General features: G+C 42.6%; 1 protein-coding gene across 7 annotated transcripts in view; it reads right to left on the bottom strand.

Annotated features, from left to right (window-relative positions):
* LOC145406856 (uncharacterized) overlaps nucleotides 1–24,818 on the bottom strand; it is a 560,030-nt gene that overhangs the window by 146,060 nt on the left and 389,152 nt on the right. For 6 of the 7 annotated variants that reach the window (XR_013898600.1, XM_080277963.1, XM_080277968.1 and 3 more), the window contains one exon: nucleotides 23,649–23,794. Coding sequence is in view for 6 of the 7 variants with exons in the window: in XM_080277963.1 (XP_080134089.1) it covers nucleotides 23,649–23,794 (146 nt within the window). In the remaining variant the exon portion in view is untranslated. The remainder of the gene's footprint in view (nucleotides 1–23,648; nucleotides 23,795–24,818) is intronic. The other variant, XM_080277966.1, reaches the window with a different exon arrangement.

Raw genomic sequence — 24,818 nt, 5'->3', positions numbered from 1 at the left:
CTTCTACCTCACTCAATCTCCACTCATAGGTCCCTCCACCTCGCACCACACCTCTCCCACCACACACCCACTCCTCCCCTTGACCCCTCACCCCTATGCCTCATCCTGACCGGAGCTGAACAATGGCGAGGAACCTGTGGCTGGCGTACCCTCTGCCCCGATAGTCATCTTCTGGGGGCCGGTGGTCAACCTCAAACAAACGACCAACCATTCCACCAACCTTCCTCCTCTAGACTGTTTATTCTCAACCTTCTATATGGTTCTCGAGTTCAAGATCATTCATACTGATTTTTAACTACTGTACAGACTTGAAATTCCAGACCAGCCATTTCAGATATTTCATAAAGTTTTCTAGTTCAAGACCTTACATTTCATTCCCATCTTACGCCTTCCGGTTTGAGAACAGCCATTTCACTCGTTCCATACAGATAACCAGTTCAAGCCTATCCATCCTAAATCAATATAGCCTTCCAACTCGACTATATCCATGATGAATCTTTCACAGGCTTTCCAGTTCAAGATACTCATTTCCAAACCTTCCATACTGCCTTCCAGTTGTCTTTCCAACCACTAACCCTCCATTTCAAACATTACACATATCCACCCAGCTTAAGATCAACCATCACTAATCTTCCACATAGCTTTTCATCCAGGATCATCCGTTCCAGGCGTTCACTTCTTTTGTATTTCCATCCATCAGTCCTCCATTCAGAGTCATCCACAGAGCTTCACACCTCAAGACAATCCATCCATCCATTCCAGGTCCTAAATTCTATATCCTTCCATCCATCAACGCTCTATCCTGAACCTTCAGTTCTGAGTTCTGTCACCTCACAGTCCTCCATTCCTAAATTCTCTCTTAACCTTTCCACCACAGCTCTTTAAATTATTACCCTCCATCCTCCGACCCCTCATTTCACAACCTTCCACTTATGACATTCATTCTCAAACCTTCAGTTCTGTGTCCTTCCTTATCTCACTTCTTCAGCTTTTATATCCAACAATCTATCAAATTCCGACCTTTCATATATGACCTATCAAGACACAACATTTAACAACCTCCCACACCACCATCGCGCATTTTTTTCTTTTATATTTCATTCCCTTCCATGCCACTACCCTCCATCCCTAAACCTCCACCCCCTACCTTTCATCTCACCAACTTTTTGCCACAACCCTCCATCGCCACTTTCAGTTCCACCAGCTCCCATCCCCTTAACTCCCATCCCACCACCTTTCAACCACACTCCACCATCCTAACTCTCCATCCAACCTCCTCCTATCCCACAGCCTTTCAGCCACAATTCTCCAATCTAGTCTTCCATCCCACTATCTCCCACCCTAACATCCATTTATTCTTCGGCTGTCCATCCCAGCACCAACCATTTTTCAACCACAATCCACGATTCACCACCCCGGCTCTCCATCCCACCCCCAATCCTCATTTCCATAACCCGATTAACTCACACGCTCCCCCTCCTACCTAACAGTTTCCTTTCTACATTCCTCTGTGTGACATTGACCACCAAATCCTCTCCTCCCCTCTGGTGGTCCCGCACTTAGTCTACCGCTGATGACTTTCTTATCACATCAGGGAATCTAACCTTTCTCTTCCCTTTCTTCTTCCTGTGCTCTTCTGTATTTATGTATACATTCGTACATGCTTGTGTCTTGTAAGAAGTTTCTGACAGATTAAAACGGCACATAAGGCAACATTTTCAAGGGTGTATTTTAAATGTACAAACCTATTTCGTTTCTCATCATTTTTGTATCCATCTTTATGTGTGTGGGATGACACGGATTAAATAAATAAATATATATATATATCTATATCTATATCTATATCTATATATATATATATATATATATATATAATTGAGTGTATGTGTGTGTGTGTGTGTGTGTGTGTTGTCTATCTCTGTCAAATTTCAATTTGTCTCACTATCTGTTCTATGCCTACCTACCAACCTACCTACCAACTACCAATCTATCAGTCTCTCTCTCTCTCCTCCACTCACGCACCCAGCTTCCCCTTCCCATGACATCTAAGCATCATCGGCCACACGAAGGCACGATTACACTTTTTCTGCCCCGTCTCGACATCCCACCACCTCACCACCACAAATTGCTGGGAAAGAGGGGAGGTTGGGGTCGAGAGAGAGAGAGAGAGAGAGAGAGAGAGAGAGAGAGAGAGAGAGAGAGAGAGAGAGCATTATAAAAAAAAGGACTGAATGCGAACACAAAACTTGTCTCTCAATATAACTTTGATAATGGTCCTGCATTACAACCATAACCAGACGTCTTTACATTTTATTTTTTGGAATCGCCTCACGATTTTATTCTATTCATCTCAGAGAAGGCTTCTTGTAGTGAAAGTTTCAACACGGTTTTTATTTCACCCTAGTCCAGAATTCTACATTTTGCACTCGTTACAGCCTAACAATTTTATCTATCTTGGGTGACATCTTCCCATATGAAAAGTTATGTACAGTTCTACAGCTTCAATATGCAGTCCACTGGGTTCATGCTTACAATGAACCTGGGGCTACGATAACAACTAAAATTACTACTGCTGCTACAACAACACCTACAGCAACAACAACAAAGCATTCACAGAGCATTTAGGGGGAGGCGGTGGCTCAATCGGTAGAGAGTTGGCCTGCAGTCCTGACGGACCCGGGTTCAAATCCCGCTGAGGCAGGGAACAGTTTAAGGATTTGAATTTCACAAAAATCAGACTTTACTGATCTACCAGAAGCCCCGCCGACATGTCGTAAAAATACCCCCGCTAATACCAATACACCAGTCCTGTATGAGACAGCCCTAGCATGTATTCAATATGGACGGTGGGTGTTAGCGCCGAAGTGGTGACATGTAGAAGTGTCCGGTACGTAGGAGGACTACTGGGCCTTGAAAGCAGGCTGCGAAGCCTATGCCCAGAGTCGGTCACATAAAAAAATATATATATACATACCTCTGCCAAAGTCAATAAAATTTAAGATTTACTGATGTAACTCCTCTTTCCCCGCAGACGAAGACGAATACTTATACCTAGGTCAAGAGAATTCTCTTGACCTAGACTTATACGGTCTCACATAATTACCCGCCGCCGCCTCGGAGGGGCTCGGGGACGGGTACTGTTTTCACTCGGTTTCTCTGTTTGTTTATCTGTCTGTCTGTCTGTTAACAACTTTACGCGAAAACTACTGGTGCGATTTTGACTAAATTACAGGGATGATGGGCGATGACTCTCTGATCACCTGATTACATTTGGGGCCAATTTGGACCAAGGCCCAGGCTGTAGAACCCCAGAATGTAAAAAATAAATAAAAATAAATCGTTTTTTCGCCATAACTCCTTTCATATTCGTCATATCGACATGAAACCAAACCTAAAGGTGCACCTTTCAAATCTGCATCCTATAACATGCTTCATTACGTCAGGGGGGTTACCCCCCAGTTAGCGGTAGGGGGTCAATGTCAGGTGGGTCGGGCCTAAAATTTCAAATGGACATAAAATCGTCAATTTTCACTCGATTTACTCCAAATTTGATATGTGACATCTTTGACTAGATATCCTGTTGTGTTTACACGTCAACACTACAGTGACTGCCGGGGATCACCTGTTTGCTGTGCCTTGGCACCGCTTCTTGTTAATCAGTTAATTCTACGGTCTTAATCTGCCCTGGTACAGAAAACCAGAGAGCGCTTACTTTCTCCAACGCCAATGAAATTTATTATTTATCTTGCATCCAGATCCGATCCACCTCAAAAACTAACTAACTTTTCCTTGAGCCACTGCCCAATTATCCACCAGATTTCTTTGAAATCCGATAACTTTTTGAGATACAGTATTTTGCACACAAACGGATAAACAGACAGTCATGGGTGGTCATAACCTCCGTCTACTGCTGTGAATTCATACCCTCCGTACTACTACTCTGCTAATATTACTATTATTTCTACCATTACTACTACTACTACTACTGCTAACTACTCTGCAGCCGAGCCCCTTTTCCGATATACCTGCTGTAATGAAGGAGCTATACACGCCCTTCGTTCCATCCCAGTTCACTCTGCCTTTCTTTCAATTCCAACACTGACTTGTTGAAAGCGTGGGGGAGGGTGGAAGGAGGGAACGGAAGTGGTGTGAGAGGTGGAGACTGAGAAAACACTGTCAGAAGGTGGATGAAACGGAGATGGAGGCCAATAGAAGAAGAGGTGGAAAACGAATGGCAAAGAAATCAAGCGAGGGAAAGAAGGCAGGTGAAGAAATGACGGACAAGTGGACGGGTAGATAAACTGAAGAACAGCCATATTGACAGAATATACATACATACATACATACATTACATGTATGCATGCATACATAAGCAAACTAAAGAGATTAGTCACATTCAATCAAGAAAGTCCTTCCCCGCTTCGCCTTGACAGTTTAGTTAAGTGGGTAGTATGCTTACTTTCACTCAGACAGAGAGATTGATAGACAGATATATAAACAGACACGGATGGACATATATACTGATAAACATAAATAAACTAAGCAGAGACAAGGTACAACACACTTAGCCGAGAAAGTCCTACCCTGCTCTGTCTACTCGCCTTGGAAAGTGGAGTGGTACGTTAAACTCTCTCACAAATAGATAGATAAAAACACAAATAAATACACACAGCTAGATATACAGACAAATGGGCCGAGAGACAGATACGGACACTATAGCCAACCGAAAAAAAGTACAGTCGGTGCTGGGAACTGGCTGGCAAGGAAAACTTACTCAGAAACATAGGCAGATACATTATTAAACAGACGAAACAAGTGACAGACAGATAAAATGAGGGACAGACGCACAGAAGAAACAGTAACTATCCACACCACAGCCAACCAAGAAAGTGGTGCCCTGGTCCCCGCTTCGCCTTGACAGCATTGGAAAGTGGGTGGTGGTATGGTAAACTCTCACTCAGGCGACACCACACGATTCATATCCTGCTGGGTACGTCGGTTTAATCCGGAGCGCTCTGTAATATCTTCCGTTCTAAAGTTGTAAAACTCGTCATACACTTTTTTTTCTTACAATATCCAAGCAACGGACTGATGGTTTTCTTCAGCCTGGGAAAGACTTCTGACAGCAAACCAATCTCCCTTAACCCTTTCAACAAAATAGGCATCCCTGGCGGTAGTAGGAAAATAATTAAGAAAATCGTCGTTCTGAAGAGGATTGTCCTAGCGACTGCTGACCGACCATTATTTCAGGACTGGTGTTACTGCATCTTTATGTTCCCACCGGTGCTATAAAACTTAACATTTTTTAGTTACTGACGTTATATTTGTCGATATTAAAGTAGGACCTGATGTTACAAATACTCACTTTACTCTTTGACTGGTTGGGATTTCCAAGAGCTGAACCAAATCATGTACGTAGAATGTATTCACCATTTTAATCCTTAACCTGTCTGAAATCATTAACACATTCTGGTTGCAATGACTCACCATCAACTGACACTGGATACTAAAAATGTCCCGATTATTAAAGCATTAATGGTGACAATAACATCACTCTTATACTCCTATACTGACTCTCAACTGAATAGAATCATTTGGCGTTAGCAGGAATAAAATAAGATGGAAAATGCGACCATGAAAGCGTTAAGGATACATCAATTAAACGTGGACTTCAGGAAGATCACGTCGAGAATTTCAGACTGAATGCTTGAAATTAAAGAGTGTCAATATGAGAGTTTGAAACTCATGTTGTGGCAGATATTTCAAATGGGTGCTGATAGTATGTCCCTTCAATTGCTGGCATAAGTTAGCACCTGTCAGTTCACATCGATGGCATATATGGGCTCTGACGCATAAAATCACAGCCAATGCAGCACTTCGACTTCCTTACATGCATCACCCTGGCTACGGACATCCCCTCCCTATTCGTACTTGGCCAGCATGGAAAAATGTTAATTCTATCTATCACTCTCCCTCCGAGAAGAAAATGGAACGGATACTTCATATTTGAAGCATGACATGATTCTACTGACCTGGAAAAAAAAGAAGGCTCCAAAGGGTTACTTGAGCTTGTTTAGGGTATGGGAAAGGAAAGCGACAGGGCGAGGAATGAAGTGATACTGTAGAAACTTCATGTAAGGCGATACTCTATTGTCGCTGCTACTAATGGAGAACACTAAAACTCGTAATCCCGTCAAATTAGAGGATTTCTGGCACTTCTTCCTACGAGCTTATTTCTGTATATGACCCTCTAGTACTCTCTTGTATATTATTTATGCAAAGTGTGTCGGTATTAAAAGGATATAAACAACCCAAGAGAATGACGAGCAACAATAAAAATAAATAAAAAAGGGATACTATGAAGCCTCCTATGTCATCTAGAATGATCCAAGAACTAGACAAGAGCTGACAGTCAAATAGGTAGATAATGAGACTGAGTTAGATAGATACACACATATTTTTTGGACATACTGTTGCCTTAGGGATGAAAAGGAAAAAAAAAAAAGATGAGAAAAACAGAACTGAGACAAAGGAAAGGGGAAGAGGATGGGAGAAGGGACGAGGATGGTGAAAGTTGTAGGGATAAGAATGGCGGAAGAGGACAAAACGAAAGGGAAACAGAGAAAAATGTTATATATATATATATATATATATATATATATATATATATATATATATATATATATATATATATATATATATATATATATATTGATGAAAGATGTAGGAACGACAAAAATTTAAAAACACGGAGGAGGAAAGAAAGAAGCAAGAAAGGAAGGAGAGAAAGCTACTGAAGTACATTGGCATGAGGAAGAAACTATTATAAAAGAAACGAAAGACGTTTAGACAAAGACAGGAGGGGGGAGGAACAGGAAGAGAACAAGGAAGAAGTAGAAAAGGGAGAAGAAAAATCAGCAAAGGAGAGGAGGAGGAGGAGGAGGAGGAGGAGGAAATAATAAAGAGGATGGTGTACCTTAATGGTTAGAGACGCTATCGAAACGCTTTTAAAATAGTCTCTCCGTTTATCAGACAGGAAGGAGAAAGTGAAGGATGGGGGGGGAAGGAAGGGAGAAGAGGGAGAAGGGGAGGGAAGGGAGAAAGATGATATGGAGATGGGGGGAAGGGAGGAGAAAGCAAGATGGATGGAGTAAACGAAAGAGGGAGGGAAAAGGAAAGAGTAAAAGAGAGATGGAGGGATGGGAAAAAGTGAAGGAAGGAAGGGAAGGAAAAATGGAAGAGAGAAGGAGAAGGGAACAGATGAGAGAGGGAGGAGGAGTGGAAGAAAAAGGGGAGGGGAACGAAGGAGAAAGAGTAAAGTTCGGGAAGGAAGGAGGGAGAAGAGATAGGGAGAAGAGAGGAAGGAAGGAAGAAAGAGGAAAAAGGGCAAGGAGGGAAGCAGAAAAAAGAAAGTGATAGATGGGAGGGGGGGGGGAAGGAAAGATGGAGGAAGTGAGAGATGGAAGGGAAAGAGTGGAGAGGAATGGCCTAGGAAGCGGTAGGAAGGCAAGAGGAAAAAGAAGTAGGAAGACATGAGGAAGGATGGATGGAGGAAAGAAAAGGAAACATACTTAACGGAATGGAAGAAAGTAAAGGAGAGAGGGACGTAGGAAGGGAGGAAGGCATGGAAAGGAGACGGAAAGGATGACAAGAAAGATAGAAGAAAGAGAGAGAGAGAGAGAGAGAGAGAGAGAGAGAGAGAGAGAGAGAGAGAGAGAGAGAGAGAGAGAGAGAGAGAGAGAGAGAGGGGAGAAGAGACGGAGGTAGGATAGTTAAGGAAGAATGAAGGGAATCAAGGAAGGAAAGAAATACAAAAAAAAAGTACAGTAAAGCAAGATAAAGGAAAAGAGAAAGAAGCAGAGGAATGAAAGAGGTGAATATGGGAAAGGGAGGGAGAGAGGGCGGGGAGGAGACGGGAGAAAGGAAAAAAGTGAGCGAAATAAAAAGAAATAAAGGAAAGAAGAATGAAATGAAAAAAGTGGAGGAAAGGAAGGGAGAAGAGGCAAACAAGAAGAGGAAGGAAGGGATCAATTAAGTTAATTAAGGAAATCGGAAAGACACACAGACAGACAGGAAGGAAAGTTGGAGAGGATATAAGTGATACGAAAAGAAGGAAGGAATGATAAACAAAGGGTGATGGGGAAGAAAGAATGAAAGTAGAAAGAAAGAAGGAGGGAAGGAAAGAGTGAAAGAAAATAAGAAACGAATAAACAAAGGAAGAAAGAAAAAGAAAGAAAAAACTGGAAAAAAAAGAAAGGGGATAAAATGAAGGAAAGAAAATAAAGGAGGTAGCAAATGAAAAAGAAAACAGTGAGAGAAGAATGTAAAAAAGAAAGAAATATGGCGAAAGAAAAAAAAGAAAAACACAGCAGGTGGCTTTCCCCCGAGGTGGATCTGGACAACAGGGCGGCACTGGGTCATGAAAGAGAGAGAGAGAGAGAGAGAGAGAGAGAGAGAGAGAGAGAGAGAGAGAGAGAGAGAGAGTGTGTGTGTTTTTGTGTGTGTGTGTGTGTGTGTGTGTGTGTGTGTGTGTGTGTGTGTGTGTGTGTGTGTGTGTGTGTGTGTGTGTGTGTGTGTGTGTGTGTGTGTGTGTGAATGTGTGTATAAGGGAACTGCATACCTTATAGGAAAAGAAATCTCGCTGCCTCATCCTACCTTATACAATGTTTAGTTCCATCCCAAGTCACCTCCCAGTATATCTCCACCTTAACATCCTCAGTCAATGCTGGTAACTTCTCTTTAGTCTTGCTAACACCACGCAGCTTTATTAGTCAAAACAGATATCGAACTGCAGAGGGTGGTTGTGTTATAGCCCTCAGTCATCCCTTCAGTGTGGGATTTTTTAAAGTGGACTAAAACCGTCGAGAGATAGTAGGAGCAAGATAAAAGTACATCACTGAGCTGGAAATGTTCACGGCGCAAGAGATGGTGGGACAAGACGAAAAGAAAGAATGATGTGGAATACAGATGTGCGAGGAGGAGGAGAACGAGGTGAAGGGAGGTGAGAAACAGGAAGGATAGACAGGAGGGAAAGAGAGAGAGAAGGAAATATATGGAAAAGATGGGGAGGAGGAGGAAATGGAGGGGAGGAATAAATGAGTGGAAAAAATGGAATGAGAGTATAGAAGAGAGAGGAAGAAAGTGGGCAAGATGAAGAGATAAACCAGAGAGAGGAAGAGGACGAGAGGGCAGGTCAAGGAGAGAGAGAGAGAGGGGATAGACTAAGAAAGAGCAAAAACAGGAAGTCAGGAAGAGGGAATCAGAGGGAAGAAAAAGGCAAAAAGATGGAGAACGAAGGGCAGGAGTTAAAAAGAAAGTGAAGGAAAGAAAGATTAGGAGGAAAAGACAGAAAGTTAGAGTGGAAGCTAGGGAAAAGGATAGGGAAATAAGTAAGAAAGGTCTAGAATGACGAGAGAAGGAAAGCAAGGAGAGAAGAGAAAGCCACAATATACGAAAAGAACAAATAGAGAGGGAATAGAAAGCCACTGAATACGAAAAGAACACAAAGGGAAAATACGCAGTCAGAGAAATGAGAAAAGAAAGACGAAAGGGGGGATAAGCAACAGAGAAAGGAGGAGGAGACAGTGGGAAACAAGAAAGGAGTGCTTAAAGGAGAAGTGGGAAAGAAGAGTGAGATTAGAAAAGAAAAAGAAAAGAAAATAATAAGTAATAAAGAGGAAGAAAGAAGAGACGGAAGAGAAAAACAAAGTAGGAATGGAAAGACGCTAGTGAGGATGCAAGTCTAAGTGAGATGGAAATGGGAATCAGAGGAAGCCAGAAAGAGAGCTGGTGGAGGACAAAGAAGAGGAAAGAAGAAAGACAAGAGGAGAACACAATAGGAGAGCAAAGAGGAAAGAAAAAAAGGAGAAAAGAAGAAAGAGGAGAAAAGTCAGAGTGAGAGGCATGGTGAGCCAGGAGGAGGCACAGGAGAGCTGGCGGGGTAGAAAGTCAGTCCAGTGCTCCACCCTGGCATTCCTTCCATACCTCCCTCATACCTGCCCATGTGTGTGTGTGTGTGTGTGTGTGTGTGTGTGTGTGTGTGTGTGTGTGTGTGTGTGTGTGTAAGCTACATATGTATGTATATGTGTAAGTATTCATGTATGTATGTAGCCTATGTAGGAGTGTATGTATGTATGTATTTATGTATGTATGTATGTATGTATGTATGCCTATGTATGTATGTATGTATGCATGTATGATGCATGAGTGTATGTATGTATGTATGCATGTATTATATATATGTATGTGTGTATGTACGTATGTATGTATGATGTATGTATGTATGTACTGTATGTATGTTTGCTGTGTGTGTGGGGGCTATATTTGTATGTATGTATGTATACATGCATGTATGTATGATGTATGTATGATGTATGTAAGGTATATATGTATCCATGTTTTTTTTTTTTTTTTTTTTTTTTTTTATGTGTCCGACCCTGGGCATAGGCTTCATAGCCTGCTATCAAGGCCCAGCAGTCCTCCTACATACCATACACCTCTACATGTCACCACTTCGGCGCTAACACCCACCGTCCATATTGAATACATGCTAGGGCTGTCTCATACAGGACTGGTGTATTGGTATTAGCGGGGGTATTTTTACGACATGTCGGCGGGTCTTCTGGTAGATCAGTAAAGCCTGATTTAATGAAATTCAAATCCTTAAACTGTTCCCTGCCCCAGCCGGGATTCGAACCTGGGTCCGTTAGGACTACAGGCCACCTCTCTACCGATTGAGCCACCGCCTTCCCCTAATATGTATATATACTGTATATATGTGTGTGTGTGTGTGTGTGTGTGTGTGTGTGTGTGTGTGTGTGTGTGTGTGTGTGTGTGAGAGAGAGAGAGAGAGAGAGAGAGGGAGGGGGAGCTAAGAAAATCCTTAAGTAAGATGGATGCTCTCTAAAAACCTAATCACTCGGAGCCACGCAGCACTCAAGGTTATATGCCCCCTTAACCTTTAATCTTTCCATCACTTGAGGTCTCTCCTGAAGTGAATACAATAGTGTGATGGTTAACTACAAAAACAGCAAAAGACGTCCTGGTCCTGAAGGGTTAATAATTCACAACTATTCCGCGTAAAACGGCATTGACTCCTTCAGAACGATGACCATTTTTATGTCATATTCTTGCTACCATCAGCCGAATTCATTAACTATAGGGGAGACCTTTCTCAGTTAGTGGGTTAACCAAGGGAGTAGTTATATATTGCTTCAAAGTCAATAAAAGAGTGGGTAAAAAGAAAAATCAAGCTTCGGCGACTTTCTTGAATGGTTTTGGCTCCTAATCTTTTCACTACAAAAGGCATCATAATCAAATCCTCGAGCGGTAGCATGTAGAATGGAAGCTAGATATCATCGTGGAAGGGGATTCTTGGTTTACGAGTATTTTATGTAGCTTCCTGAAAACATAACAGCATCTTGAGATACGACATGACAAACCATATTCTGTCCAATTCGCCGTAATCGCTTCCGACAAATAGCGACCGCACAGGACATAGAGGTACAGGAGGTATCGAGGGGAGGGGACGGAGGGACGGGGTAGAGGGACAAGGGAGAGGAGGGAGAGAAGGGGAGGGGGAGCGAGATGGAAGTGGGAGACAGGAGAAATGGAAGGTAGGGAGGAGATAAGAGGGAGGGGGTATGGAGGATGCGAGGAATGTGAGGAGAAAAGCAAGAGGGAGAGGAGGCGGGAGAGAGGAGGACGACAGAAGAGCAGGAGGGAGGACGGAAGAGAAGAGGAAAAGGAAGTAAAGGAAGAAGGAGAGAGAAAAAAGATGGATTGGAGAGAGGGAGAAACTGGGAGGGGGAGGAGGGGGGAATGACAGGAAGTGCGAATTGAAGTTAGTAGTGAGATGACCTTTACAAGCTGACCTCGCCTGACCCTCTCCCTCCCCCCCTCTCTCTCACTCTCTCTCTTTCTGTGTGTGTGTGTGTGTGTGTGTGTGTGTGTGTGTGTGTGTGTGTGTGTGTGTGTGTGTGTGTGTAGACAGACAGATAGACAGATATACAGTAGACAGACTGATAGATAAATGTAGACAGACAGACAGGTATCCATCTGCATACAACATCTGTCTATATGTTTATTATCTATCTACCTACTTAAATGTTTATATATCTGTTTATATATCGATGCAAATCGCTGCCTCTGTCCGTCTGTCTGTCTCTTTCTCTTCCATATTGGGTAAAGTTTTGCAAGACCATAAGTATGGAGCGGCTGGTGAAAATCGCAAGGGGAAAAAAGTGGCAAAGCAGGAAGAGGAAAGACTGAGGAGGAGGGAAAGAGAAGGAAATGATAGAGTTTTGGAGAGAGAGAGAGAGAGAGAGAGAGAGAGAGAATGGTAACGGAAGGCTGCACAGAGGAACAGAAATAATAGGGACAGAAGAAGAACAAATGTACCCGAATGAAAACAGTAGAGCAAGATTGTAAAAAAAAAAAATGAAGAGGGAGAAGAGGATAAGGAGGAGGAAAGAGAGGAAAGGGGATAAAAATAAGAAAGGGGAAAACTCTGCAGGAGGGAGAGTCAATGGGGAAGAGGAAGATGAGGAAATGGGAACGCAAAATGAAAGTATTAAGGAAGACAAATTAAAGTAGAGGTGGAAAAAGAACAAACAGAGGATGAAGACAAAGAAAAAGAGAAGGAAGTGAAGGACGATGGGGGAAACAAGGAAGGAGGAGTGTGTGTGTGTGTGTGTGTGTGTGTGTGTGTGTGTGTGTGTGTGTGTGTGTGTGTGTGTGTGTGTGTGTGTGTGTGTGTGTGTGTGTGTGTGTGTGTGTGTGTGTGTGTGTGTGTGTGTGTGTGTGTGTGTGTGTGAGAGAGAGAGAGAGAGAGAGAGAGAGAGAGAGAGAGAGAGAGAGAGAGAGAGAGAGAGAGAGAGGACTAACCAAGCAGGAAGGGAGTGGGCTTCTAAACAGAGGAACCAACACTGATACCATAAGTAAGTATTTACGTACCAAGATTTTAAGTACTGGTTATCAGGGCTGAATAAACAGGATTTCATGTATCTTCTTTGACCCTTTTATGATCAGGACAAGTCAAGTTTTATGCAGCTAAATAGTCATCTCGATCTTCCATCATCTCTAAACACACTTGGATTTTCATTCTCTCAGGATTTATCATGGGAAGATCATATTATCTCTCATACAAAATCTACTCCTAATTTTTCACTTCCATGAATTATCACCTCTTGTTTCAGGAATTCCACTTAGCAACACCCCTTCCTCATCCCCCTATAATTAACACCATGCATCTCGCTACCCTTCTGTTACCTGATTTACTGCTGTTCATGACGGCAACAGAACAATATGTAATTAGAGTGAGGTTATGGTCCACGCAACTACTTTAAATACTGATGAGAGAGAGAGAGAGAGAGAGAGAGAGAGAGAGAGAGAAGCATGTGACATATAAACACTATAGTAGGAGCATCAGCACTCAAATTTTGTTTACCCTCAGACTTAAGGAAGCTTCTCAGGGACATGTAAAATCGTCTGGAGGCAGCTAGAGAAAAATAAATAAATCGTCCATAGAAGATGAAAGTTAAGAGGAAGATATACGTGGTTAGGCAGACAGATGGAACAGAAGGTGGTTAAGGCGGAGGGGTAGGTAAGGCAGAGGACAGGGTAGGTAGATGACGGCAGAGGAGGCGGTGGGTAGGCGGGGCAATGGGTATGTGGGGCAGGCAGTAGGTTACCAGGTGAATAGGTGAGGCGGTGGGTAGGTAAGGTAGGAATAGGTTTGGCAGTGGTAGACAAACACAGGTGAGGTGAGGCAGTCAGTAGATAAGGTAGAGTGTATGTGGGGCAGGCGATAGGTTAGGTTGTTGATAAAGGTGAGGCAGAAGTAGGGGAGGTAGTAGGTGGGTAGAAAAGAGGTTTATGAGACAGGTAGATGAAGTAACTGTCAGCGAGGACGAAATTAAGCAAGCGCATCGGGAAGGCATGGCAGAAATAGCTACGGCAGAGGAATATTGGGTAAGGTGGTGGGTAATATTTTTTTTATATATAACAGAACGGAGGAAGGAAAAACAAGTGAATAAAAAAAATAATCCATACACCAGATTACTGGTGTCCTCTGTTCATAAAATATCCGTAACAGTTAGACTTGAACAGCTGTGGGTTGAAATCTGGAGGGAAACAACTCTGGGGAAGCGAGTTCCAGAGAGATGCAGTTCGGGGAATGAAAGAATTCTGATAGGCAGAAGTTCTGCAATATGGCTGAGTGACATTCCAGTCATGAGCGCTACCAGATGCCCGTATGGCAAGAGGGAAGGCATGGGGAGGTGGCATTATGGACGCAACTTCGTCTGAGCATTTGCCATAAAAATATCTGTAAAATAATGCAAGGGAGACAGAGACTGAGTGAAACAGTGACTGGATGAGGCAGAGACTAAGCTAGGCGGTGGGTAGGATAGGATGAATTAAGTAAGGCAAAGATAGGGTGAAACAGAGACTGGATAAGGTAGAGAGTGGGTGAGGCAGAGCCTAGGTGAGGTAGACAGTGGGGAAGACAGATTGGGAGAGGCATAAGACTGGACGAGACAGATGCTGGGTGAGGCAGAGTGGGTGAAATAGACACTGGATGAGGCAGAGATTAAGTGAGGAAGACAGCGAGCGAGGTCGAGACTGGGTGAGGCAGCAGGTGGATAAGGCAGTGGAGAGGCGAGGTAATGGACAGGCAGATAGCCACAGAGGTGCCGCGTAACCGAACCTCCCAATTATACTGCCTTTTACGCCACACGCTTTTAGTGGCGGGTCCAGTCTTTTACATTCCAGTCATCCTCTTTATAATCCTATCCTCGGTGAACCAACATTTTATCGTCTCTCTGTCTATCATCTACCTCTATAACTAATATACTATAGCATTAGCTGTGTGTGTGTGTGTGTGTGTGTGTGTGTGTGTGTGTGTGTGTGTGTGTGTGTGTGTGTGTGTGTGTGTGTGTGTGTGTGTGTGTGTGTGTGTGTGTGTGTGTGTGTGTGTGTGTGTGTGTGTGTGTGTGTGTGTTTTGGGCAGCCGAAACTGCACATTCAAATTGCACCAAAATTGGCATAAAATCGCAAAAAATTCGCTGATGAGAAAAAACTTGGTCCTATCACGATTGAAAAACTTTTACTATATTTAATGAGCGATCACATGTTGACCAAAAAACGCCACTCTCGGCACCCGGCACTGGATCTCTGTAGAATTTTTGCCCATAACTACAGCAGCGCTAGAGCCCTCCGCAGGAGCAAGTGCGAGGGGCCCGAAGGGCCCACGAGCACTTGTACCTATCTATTTAATTGTCTGTCTATCATCTGCCTGTATATACTCGTATCTGCCTATCCGTATGTCTGTCTATCCATTGCCAGACGCCAGCTTCAGAGGTCATTCAGGGTGGCCAGGACGAAAACATCCCCAATATCACTACTCCCTCCTACCTCCTCAAGTACAGTACTCTTCCTGCCTCTGATATTTCCACATCGTCCTCTTTATTCCTCTCCTTCTCAAGTGAACTTTATTTCTGTAAATTCTCTATGTTTATCGTCATTTTTTATGCGATCCACCTGTCCAGAACAGTCCTGCATATATTCTTGTATGTAAGAGTGTTTGTGTTTAAAAGTATGAGGAAATGTGTTCAAGTACAGCAGATGAGGAGGATGCTGTTAAAGGTTAAGTATCCTGCCGTCTGCTTTTTTATCTATTTTTATATGATATGCAAACTGTCATCTACCCTACACATCGTTGCTTTTAAAAACATCGCTCGCATGTTATGGTTTCCATCACAGACATTTCCCAGTGTCTAAACCTCAAGCCACCGATCCTTACCTATTACTTCTTAGTTCTCCTGCTTCTTCACCCATTACTCCTTCAGCCATCTATCGGTATTTCTTTATCTATCTATCGTCTGACGCCTTAATCCCGAAGGAGGTGAAAACGAACAAATCTCCTAGACGTCCCCTTGCCCAAAGCCATCAGGCAACCTTTCCTGTATCTTACACCACTGTAATTCATGTTCTTTCCACATTGTCCTTCCACCATATCTCCAGCCTCCCTCCACCTCTCTCTCTCCTAAAAGCTCTCTCCCTTCGTCAGTTCTCATTTCCCATTCATTCCAAAGGGCCAGATCTCAAAGTTTTCCTCCTGACGCTTTCTAGTCAATCTGCTTCCTTGAAAAGCTACTCCTTCTTTCATCCTCAGCCAGGTACTCTTTCCAGCATCCACATTCCCAGTCATCTGATCTCCCCCCTCCCCCCACACACACACATGATCGAGGGCAGGTGTTGGCTTCCTGAACTCCCCCTGGGCATTCCTGGGGCATCTGACTGACCTGTATGCTGCCTGCGATGACCGAGGGGGATGATATGCTGACCGCCACACCAAATGTCACACTTAACTACAAACCAACACCACAGTACCTCATCCTACACTAAATTATAGCACGTCACACTACACTGCATTACTCTATTCTACATTACACGGCACTATCACTACATCATACTACACGACACTAACTCTCATCGGATCCACACCATCACACCACGCCACACCACATTCTGCTACATCATAGCACACCACGCCATCACCCGTCAGACGAACGACTGTCTCGTACACTCCTGACATGAAAGATAAACCCTACCATACGTGTCCAAGCTGTGTTTCACGGGTCTTGAAGGGCAAATGATTCGTATCGCCAAGGAATACCACTTTCCGCCACTGGAGTAGTCACCTGCCCCCACCCGATGCTTCATGGAAGGGTGTAAAACGTCATACCATACTTTAATATTCTATAGTTCTTTTCGTGATTACAGCCCAAGAACTAGACTGCCCGTAAACCAAACAAAACATAGTAGCCTGGATTCCCAAATAAACCTATAACTAATTTTCTGCCGTAACTTTTGTTTTGTAAGAAGAATATGGAAGAATGGGATGACCCAGAAAATCCCATTCCTTGTACTTCCGGCAAAAGCAATGCTTAGTTATGATATGGGAGCTGAGAGTAAGTTTGTGACTCTCAACAAAAAATTAACCTCCTTCAGTACTATACGAGTATAGTATGCTTTATTTCATTCTCACTACGTTCAGACGATTTCATTCAGTTTACGTGAGACTTCCCGAATCATATGGTTAGAGATCTCAATGACACCCTGCAATACGAAAGGTCTCCCCTAAGATGAATAAAATGATGTGATGGCAAAAAGTCTACGCCAACTGATTTATAGGGTTGAAGGTTCAAATGACGATGATGATGACTAGGAAGATGAAAATGATGACGGTGATTAGGATAACCTCTGAACTGCCTGCCCGTAACAGTACACAAGGCCTGAGGTGCAAAAGTAGCCCATGTGGAACGCCTCGCTGCCAGGTGTTGGGTCAACGTGCCAGGCGGCCACACTGACACACTTCCTCGGTGGGTCACAGCAGCCCGCCCCACCCCCACACCCTCCCTCTCATGCCCTACCCCCCAAACTCCCCCGGCCCCACACCATCACCTCCCTCCTCTCCGACTCTCTTCCTCTCTTACCTCTTCTTCCCGACTTTCTTTCCTCTCCACTTAATTTATCTTCCTCTTCTGCCTACGTCCCCCCCTCTCAGTTTTCTATCCTCCTTCGTTACTCATTCCTCTCTCGTTATGTGCTGCCTATTTCCTTCTGTCTCCCCTCCCCTCTTCTTCTCCCACCACCTGCCAGGTCACTTCTCTTCCTCACGTCCTCTTCTTCCATTTTCACCTAATTTATCTTCCTATTGTGTCTTCCTCTCTCTCACCTATTTTCTTTCCTGCCTGAGAGTGTCTCCACTTCATCTCTCCGTTCTGTCTTCCTTCCTTCCCTACTTTCTCACATCTCCATCTCATCCACTTAGCTCACTTACCTCCTTTTGCCTTTCCGTCTCTTATTACCTCCCTTTCGTTCTGCTTCCTGCCTCTCCCTCCCTCATCACTTAATTGTTCCTAGCTGCCCTGCGTACCTTCTCACACTCCTCCCCTTCCTGCCTCTCCATATCATTCGGCCACCCTGCCCTGCCCTGTCTTCCTCCATTCTCACACCCCTCTTCCATCTTGCTTACCTGACCTCCTCTCAGTTTCTTCACACCAATATATCTCTTCTTCCCTACCTGCATTTTCACACCTCTTATTCTTCTTCCTTAGCAATCTCATTCAAACCACTTCGTCTGCTTCTCACTTCTCGTTCTTCCTTCTATCCTTCCTCTCCGCCATTTACCTCAGTTCATTGCATGTCAAATCTCCCTTATCTTTCATCCTTCCCTTTTTTCCTTCTGCTCACATTACCTCTCGTATCTATTTCTCACACAATCGTCTCCTCCCAGCATTCCTCTTTTCTTGTACTTCAGTACGTTGCTTTTCTTTCTCTCCTTATCTTCCTCTCCTTCCCCTTCACCCCCTCTGCCTTCCAAATTTGCCTCACACTTCTTCCTCACTTCCTGCTTCTCCATATTACGCCTTCCTGATTTACCCAGTTTCTTGCCCTCCTTGCCCTCTATCTGTCCGCTTTGACCTCTCCCCCTCCCGCACCGTCCAATCCTGCCCTGCCCTCATTTCCACACACCCCGCCTAACCCAGACACTCTCGTCCCCCTCCCCCCTTATGCCTCAAGATACAATCCCGGGTGTTACATATCATATAACGACGAATGTATCCGATAAAACTGGGTGAAAAGATAACCACTGTTATTATTACTAATCACATACTGTACTTATATATATATATATATATATATATATATATATATATATATATATATATATATATATATATATATATATATGCATATAATGTGTTACAAATCAAGAAGTGTAGGATACGGTTTTACGTATACGCGCAGACTCGCATTTAAGGGCCCAAACCGAAATAGTATGCATTCAAAAGATCTAATTTGGTTAATGTGTCAGTTCGGCGTAGTTATCGTCAGAAAACTCAAAATCAACAAACTAATTGTTATCAGCCAACTTAGCCGATGTACCAAAGACCTGTAGACATCGTATGTACCGGCTTTTGAGGAAACTAGTCTATTACTTTACGAGATACTCATCTATAGACGGTTGCGTATTCATAAGCAAAAAAACGAAAAAGTCTAAGTACACCAGGATATCCAGTTTTGTTACTATATCAGCTCTTGAGGTATATGGTCCATTAGTCTAGACGTGACAGGTGTTACATAGACACACATACAGCTCCACAGACACACACATATTTTGCCTAATATTTTTAATATACTCCTCCAGCCGCCTGCTTGAAACCAAGGTCAAACAAGAATCATCCTAAGCCTCCCTGTCCACCTGTTGTCTCCTCCATGACCATGATAACAACCGGTGGATATCTGGCCATCTGACCTTAACCTTCAACCTTAACCTTCAGTTTATATTATGTAAAATTTATCTAAGTTCTCTGTAGGCAGGACCGCCGCACCTCTCCACAAGAAATATACAATAAAAAAAAATCCATTGATGTTTTTATTTTTAACGTTGTCCTTGGCATTTGATTTCTTGTCCTAAGCTATGTAAGAGAGTGTGTGTGTGTGTGTGTGTGTGTGTGTGTGTGTGTGTGTGTGTGTGTGTGTGTGTGTGTGTGTGTGTGTGTGTGTGTGTGTGTGTGTGTGTGTGTGTGTGTGTGTGTGTGTGTGTGTGTGTGTGTGTGTGTGTGTGTGTGTGTGTGTGTGTGTGTGTGTGTGTGTGTGTGTGTGTGTGTGTGTGTGTGTGTGTGTGTGTGCAAGTTATGGAGTTCTAGATGGTCCTGCTCAGTGTTTGAAGTATGGGTAGAGGAAAATGCAGCTGACCAAAAATTTTAAATAATCACAAGCAACAGTTAAAAATAAATATTCTTGTGCAGTGATTCATACAGCAAGTGGAGACATTTATATAACACACACACACACACACACACACACACACACACACACACACACACACACACACACACACGATACAATAAAAGTACCCGTCGAGGTGTGGTCTAGATACACGCCCCTCATTCAAGGGTTACCATATTTGTATTAGTTTACTACCCCAGCATATTTGATCAGACCTGTCACCCACAACTTAGACCATGATCGAAAAGTTACACTCTTTAGGGGATGAAATTATATTAAAAATGCATAACAATGAAAATTACAGAAGAAATTCCACTTACGCAGACGATTTGAGCTTACAGTCTCGCCCTGTCATTGCGACAAGGCACCTTTTTAATGAAGGAGCATCTCTTGGAGCAACTCTGCCCGTCAGTCTCTCATTTACAATTTGCGATGTGAGTGCTTCATTTCCGTTGACTTCAGTGATTTTAGCGAGGTCACACCACATCATCCCACACCACAACACACAAAATCACCCTCCCACACCACGCAAACCAAGGGCATTAACTAAATGGCCCTGAAGCTCTTGCATCATATATATTTATACTTGTTTGACTCCTGTTATCACCAGACTATTCTTTTCACCTTAATGTGAGGGGTTACATAGAGATGGATTCTGCCTCCCCCAGTAACAGAAAACTGTCGCAAGCTGAATTAAACTGTCAGGAGGCTGCAAGGTTAAACTGTACAATCTGTCATCCTGCATAAGGAGTTAACATTCATTTAATTTTTATCGTAACTGACGTTGTTCAGTACTAAAAAACAGTCAAATAAAAGAAAGGTTGACGTTGCAGAATAAAAATCGTCTGGAGGTTTCAAGAATATGCCAATAAAAGACGTCACTAGGTGAAAGGGCTTAACCTTTACCAAATCTATTACTAATTTGTCCAGTTTTTACTTATCACATAGCGACAATGATAATTCACTCATAATTCTAAATGGGAATGAGGTGATGCAAGTTTAGCATTTAGTCTGCCGGTGGTCTATACCCTTTCCTTCTTGCTACTGCCAAACTATTTTATTCAGTTTTAGCAAGACCTCTGAAACTGAAAAGGTTAAACAATTTCTAGTAACCCTTTCTGCTTTCATCAACAAACTGCCTTTTCAGTCTGTCGCATCCTTTCTACACTCAGCCGATTTTATTCAGCTGAGAGTAGGCCCTTCGTACTGAAAGAATTAAAGTCTCTGTTAACTCTTGGATGTTGTCATTTTCCCTCACTGGATGCCTAAAACCTACAGACAACTGAGAAACGTCTCGTAATGAAGAAGTTAAACGAGATATGCCACTGATTAATTACTATGTGCATCATTATGAAAAATAAAATAATGTAAAATCTAAAATAATGAGTATTTACCATCACACCACAAAATCTCTCGTGTTTGGTTGACTATGGCGTAAGTTAAATAGGCACCACTAAATTTCGCATATATCTGGGATAACACCAGACAACTTTATTCAGTTCATGGATACCTCTGACCCATAAATAGTTAATCACGAAATTATAGATTTATTCTGGAAAACGTCAGCCATTTTTACACAGCTCAGGTATACCTCTGATTACCAAAGGGTTACTAATTCATAACAATTTTAGCAGTTACCGAGCTAGCAATAAAAAAAAAAAAAAACTAAATAAATAAACAAGTCAATAAACACAGTCAAAATACAAAATGCTCTGGTATGCAGTCATTTTGGTGTCAGTAAGGCAGGCCAGAGTAACTGTACTGGGTCATCATCTTCTAGGACACTCCTTCCCTCTGGCCTCCAACCCTGACCCTTTGCAACAAACCAGTCCCTCGCTCCATGTCTCTCTAATCAAACACCGGCGAATATGGCAGCCACAGACATTTGATGAGATTATCCTGGGAGATGCTGCGTATCTCTTCTTTTTGGCTGTAAATATTTTGGTGGTTTATTGTCCTCCCACTCATTCCACTATCATTCCCTGCTGTCCTTGGGCCGAATTCTTGTGGTCCTCGGACGCCTCCTACCATTTCCTTCTTACACTTTTTGTTTTATATCTTTTATTTACCTATTTATCGTTATCAGTATTATAATTATAATTATAATAATAATTATTATTATCATTATTATTATTATTATTATTATTATTAATTATTATCAGAAGTAGTAGTACAAGACACGTTAACCCATTCTTTATGGGGAAGGTCATGTCTCTCAACACTCTAGAGTTAGCTTCAGGCGATATCACTGATACATTTGACTCATAAATCGTGGGGCAAACTCCAGCCCTACAAATTTCAAGAGCCTATCTCAGTATAATCCATCAGCAAACAGGTATCCCCGTGGGCCTTTCATTCTGGCTACCACTAAACAACCGTACTTTGCAGAGGGAAACGTTTGCTCTAATGGAAAAAATAAAATCGTCTGTTGGAAGCAAAATTAAATTATAAAATTGTCAGAGGCGTAAGGAGAGTAATGGAGTCTGCTTTTACTCGTATCATTGGTGATACGTTTTTAGGCAAGTTTCGTTCATACTGGCATGTAGAATATAATATACAACAAATTATGAAATGCAATATGCAAGACAAATCACTAGGGACGACGATGCTTACGAAAATACAGTTCGTTGTCCTTCCTCCTTCCCTGCTAAGGGCTTTACAAACAGATCTTACCATGCTTCTTACTCTTTTTCGAGGATTAGATATGATAAGAACATACATTTTCTTCAAAACACGGTAATTTCTCCCGTTTTTTTTCTTCTTTGCGTTCCCCAAGTTCTTTCTGGTTCGTCTTACTCGAATGATTTTTCTGATATGAAACATGTCCCATAATTCTCTTTCCAACACATTAACTTATTACATTCTTTTTTTCTTTTTAGATTTTCAATTCACTACCGGTATGTTCTTTCAGGCACCTTCCATCTCTCTGTACATATTTGATAAGGTAAGGATATAAAAATATAATTGATTACATTGTCCCGTCACTTTCATGCCTAACATAAACATTTTCGCCATTCTCTTATTTATACCCTGTCTATTCCTAGTATTCTTTATATCTGTGCTCTCTGGCCGGCTATTCCCCACTACATCCGCACACTTCCTCCTCCTCCGTTAGCTATTCTTCTCGTGCTTTTAACGCTTACTTCAAAATGTGCTATCTATCTACCTGTCTCCTGCTCTCCTCCTTTACTCCTCCTCCGCCTCCTTTACTTCCTGTCTTTACTCTTCACTCTCCTCCCTTTCTCTTATTGTTCCTCTGTCCTTCCTTTTCTCTTCCTCTGCTTCTGCCCACTACACCTTCTCCTTCCCCCTTTTTCTTCCTCTCTACTCTCCATCCTCTTCCCTCGTTTCTGTTCTTTCCTCTTCTTTGTCCTCTTCTTCCTGCTACTACCCAGTCTAGTACCTTATCATCTTAAAAAACAAAACAAAAGCTTTTCCTTGTCTCCTCCATTCTTCCTCCTTCTCCTCCCCACTACTTCTGCTTCTCTCATCTACTTCATCAGTTCTGTCCGTCGGCTCCTCGTCATGTAGTCTCATGAATAACAATATATTACTCTATCTGTGATCGAGAAAGGAAGGGAAAGTTCCCATGCGAAACACGGGCATGAAATCTGTTTTGTTTCTCCCTTTTTTTGTTGAAGACACTCCCTAATGCACTAAACAGACTGGCTACGAGTTAAAAGTGTTCCATAAATGACCATCACATTTTATGGGGCTGTTTATACTTTCAAGCTCTCAGTTTTAATAATGAGCTCTATATCTTTCCTTGTAACTTCTTTATATTTCCTCCTCTGTATTTTCCTTCCTCAAACCCCCTCCTCCTCACTATTTCTATTACTTGTACTCACCTTTTCCGCCTCCTCGGTCAGCTCGAGACACCTAAACTCCAGCAGGTCAGCGTGGTCCCGTGTCTCCTGCAGCTCCATCCTTAGCTTAGACGCCTCCTCCTCCAACTCTGCCACTCGCTTGTTCGCCCACCACGCGGCCGGCCCTTCTGAAGCAACAGTGAGATGTATGAATTAGTGAGCTGCAAACAGTAACAGAGTACTTGCAGCATAAAAAGGGGCATTAAAGTAAAAAGTAAGCAATGGTAATTACATTTTAAAATACCAAAATAGCTGTAGACCTATTTTAAACAGGCACAAACACCTCATAAACGCAACACAGCAAATCATACGAAAGGGTAGGGAGGAAAGCATGATAACAAAGCATGAAACAACAAAAATGGGCAAGTCCTAATCAGTGAGGATACCGAAAATGCAAGAGCATGCACCGGAAATAACATTTTATATAAATGAGTCCTCTCATATGCGTGGTTTACTTTCATTTCTCTCTTTGGTACGAGAGTTTTGATCCAACCTGAACCTAACTTGGTGGAAGAGCTGAAGGTCTGTCAAGGTATTTAAAAACAACAGGCCAAATGCCAAGATCACAAACAAGGAAGGGTTCATGGTAGTGCAGGTATGAAAGGAATCGATTTTGAGAACAATCAGTCAAAAGTCACGGCCACAGGGCAAGGTCAAAGGCCATGGTCACATGACAAACTCAACTTACAGTTCTGATCCGATTTAGACTACACTTGACGGAATGGTTAAGGGTACGACAAGAACAATGTGATTCGAATTTGAGAACAGTCCGTCAAATGTCAAATTCACAGGTCAGGGCCAAATGTTCGACCCTATAACTTAATTCTGATTCGATATGGACCAAATCTGGCGCACTAGTTGAGGGACAGCTTAGAATGACTACCACATGGGTGCACTGTACTGTACTATACCCTACCTGTAGATCGGGATTAAACAACAAAACAACAGCAACAACAACAATTGCAAATTTATTAACATTTCGAAGACGTCTTTTATAATTTATGCTTGCTGTCAACAGACTATTATTTTAAACAACACAAACCTCTCGTAGTGATGGAATTAGTAATGGTTAGAAGAATTATACCCACATTCGGAAATTGTGTTTACTGAGAAAAATAGCTTCTAACCGCGAGTATAATTCTCCCTCTGAAC

This window comes from Coenobita brevimanus, chromosome 71 (genome assembly GCF_032717465.1).
Source record: "Coenobita brevimanus isolate Jiangsu-jjx chromosome 71, ASM3271746v2, whole genome shotgun sequence".
Taxonomy (NCBI): Eukaryota; Metazoa; Arthropoda; class Malacostraca; order Decapoda; family Coenobitidae; genus Coenobita; species Coenobita brevimanus.
Note: the sequence above shows the minus strand (reverse complement) of the source record. Positions and strands in the feature narration are given on the sequence as shown.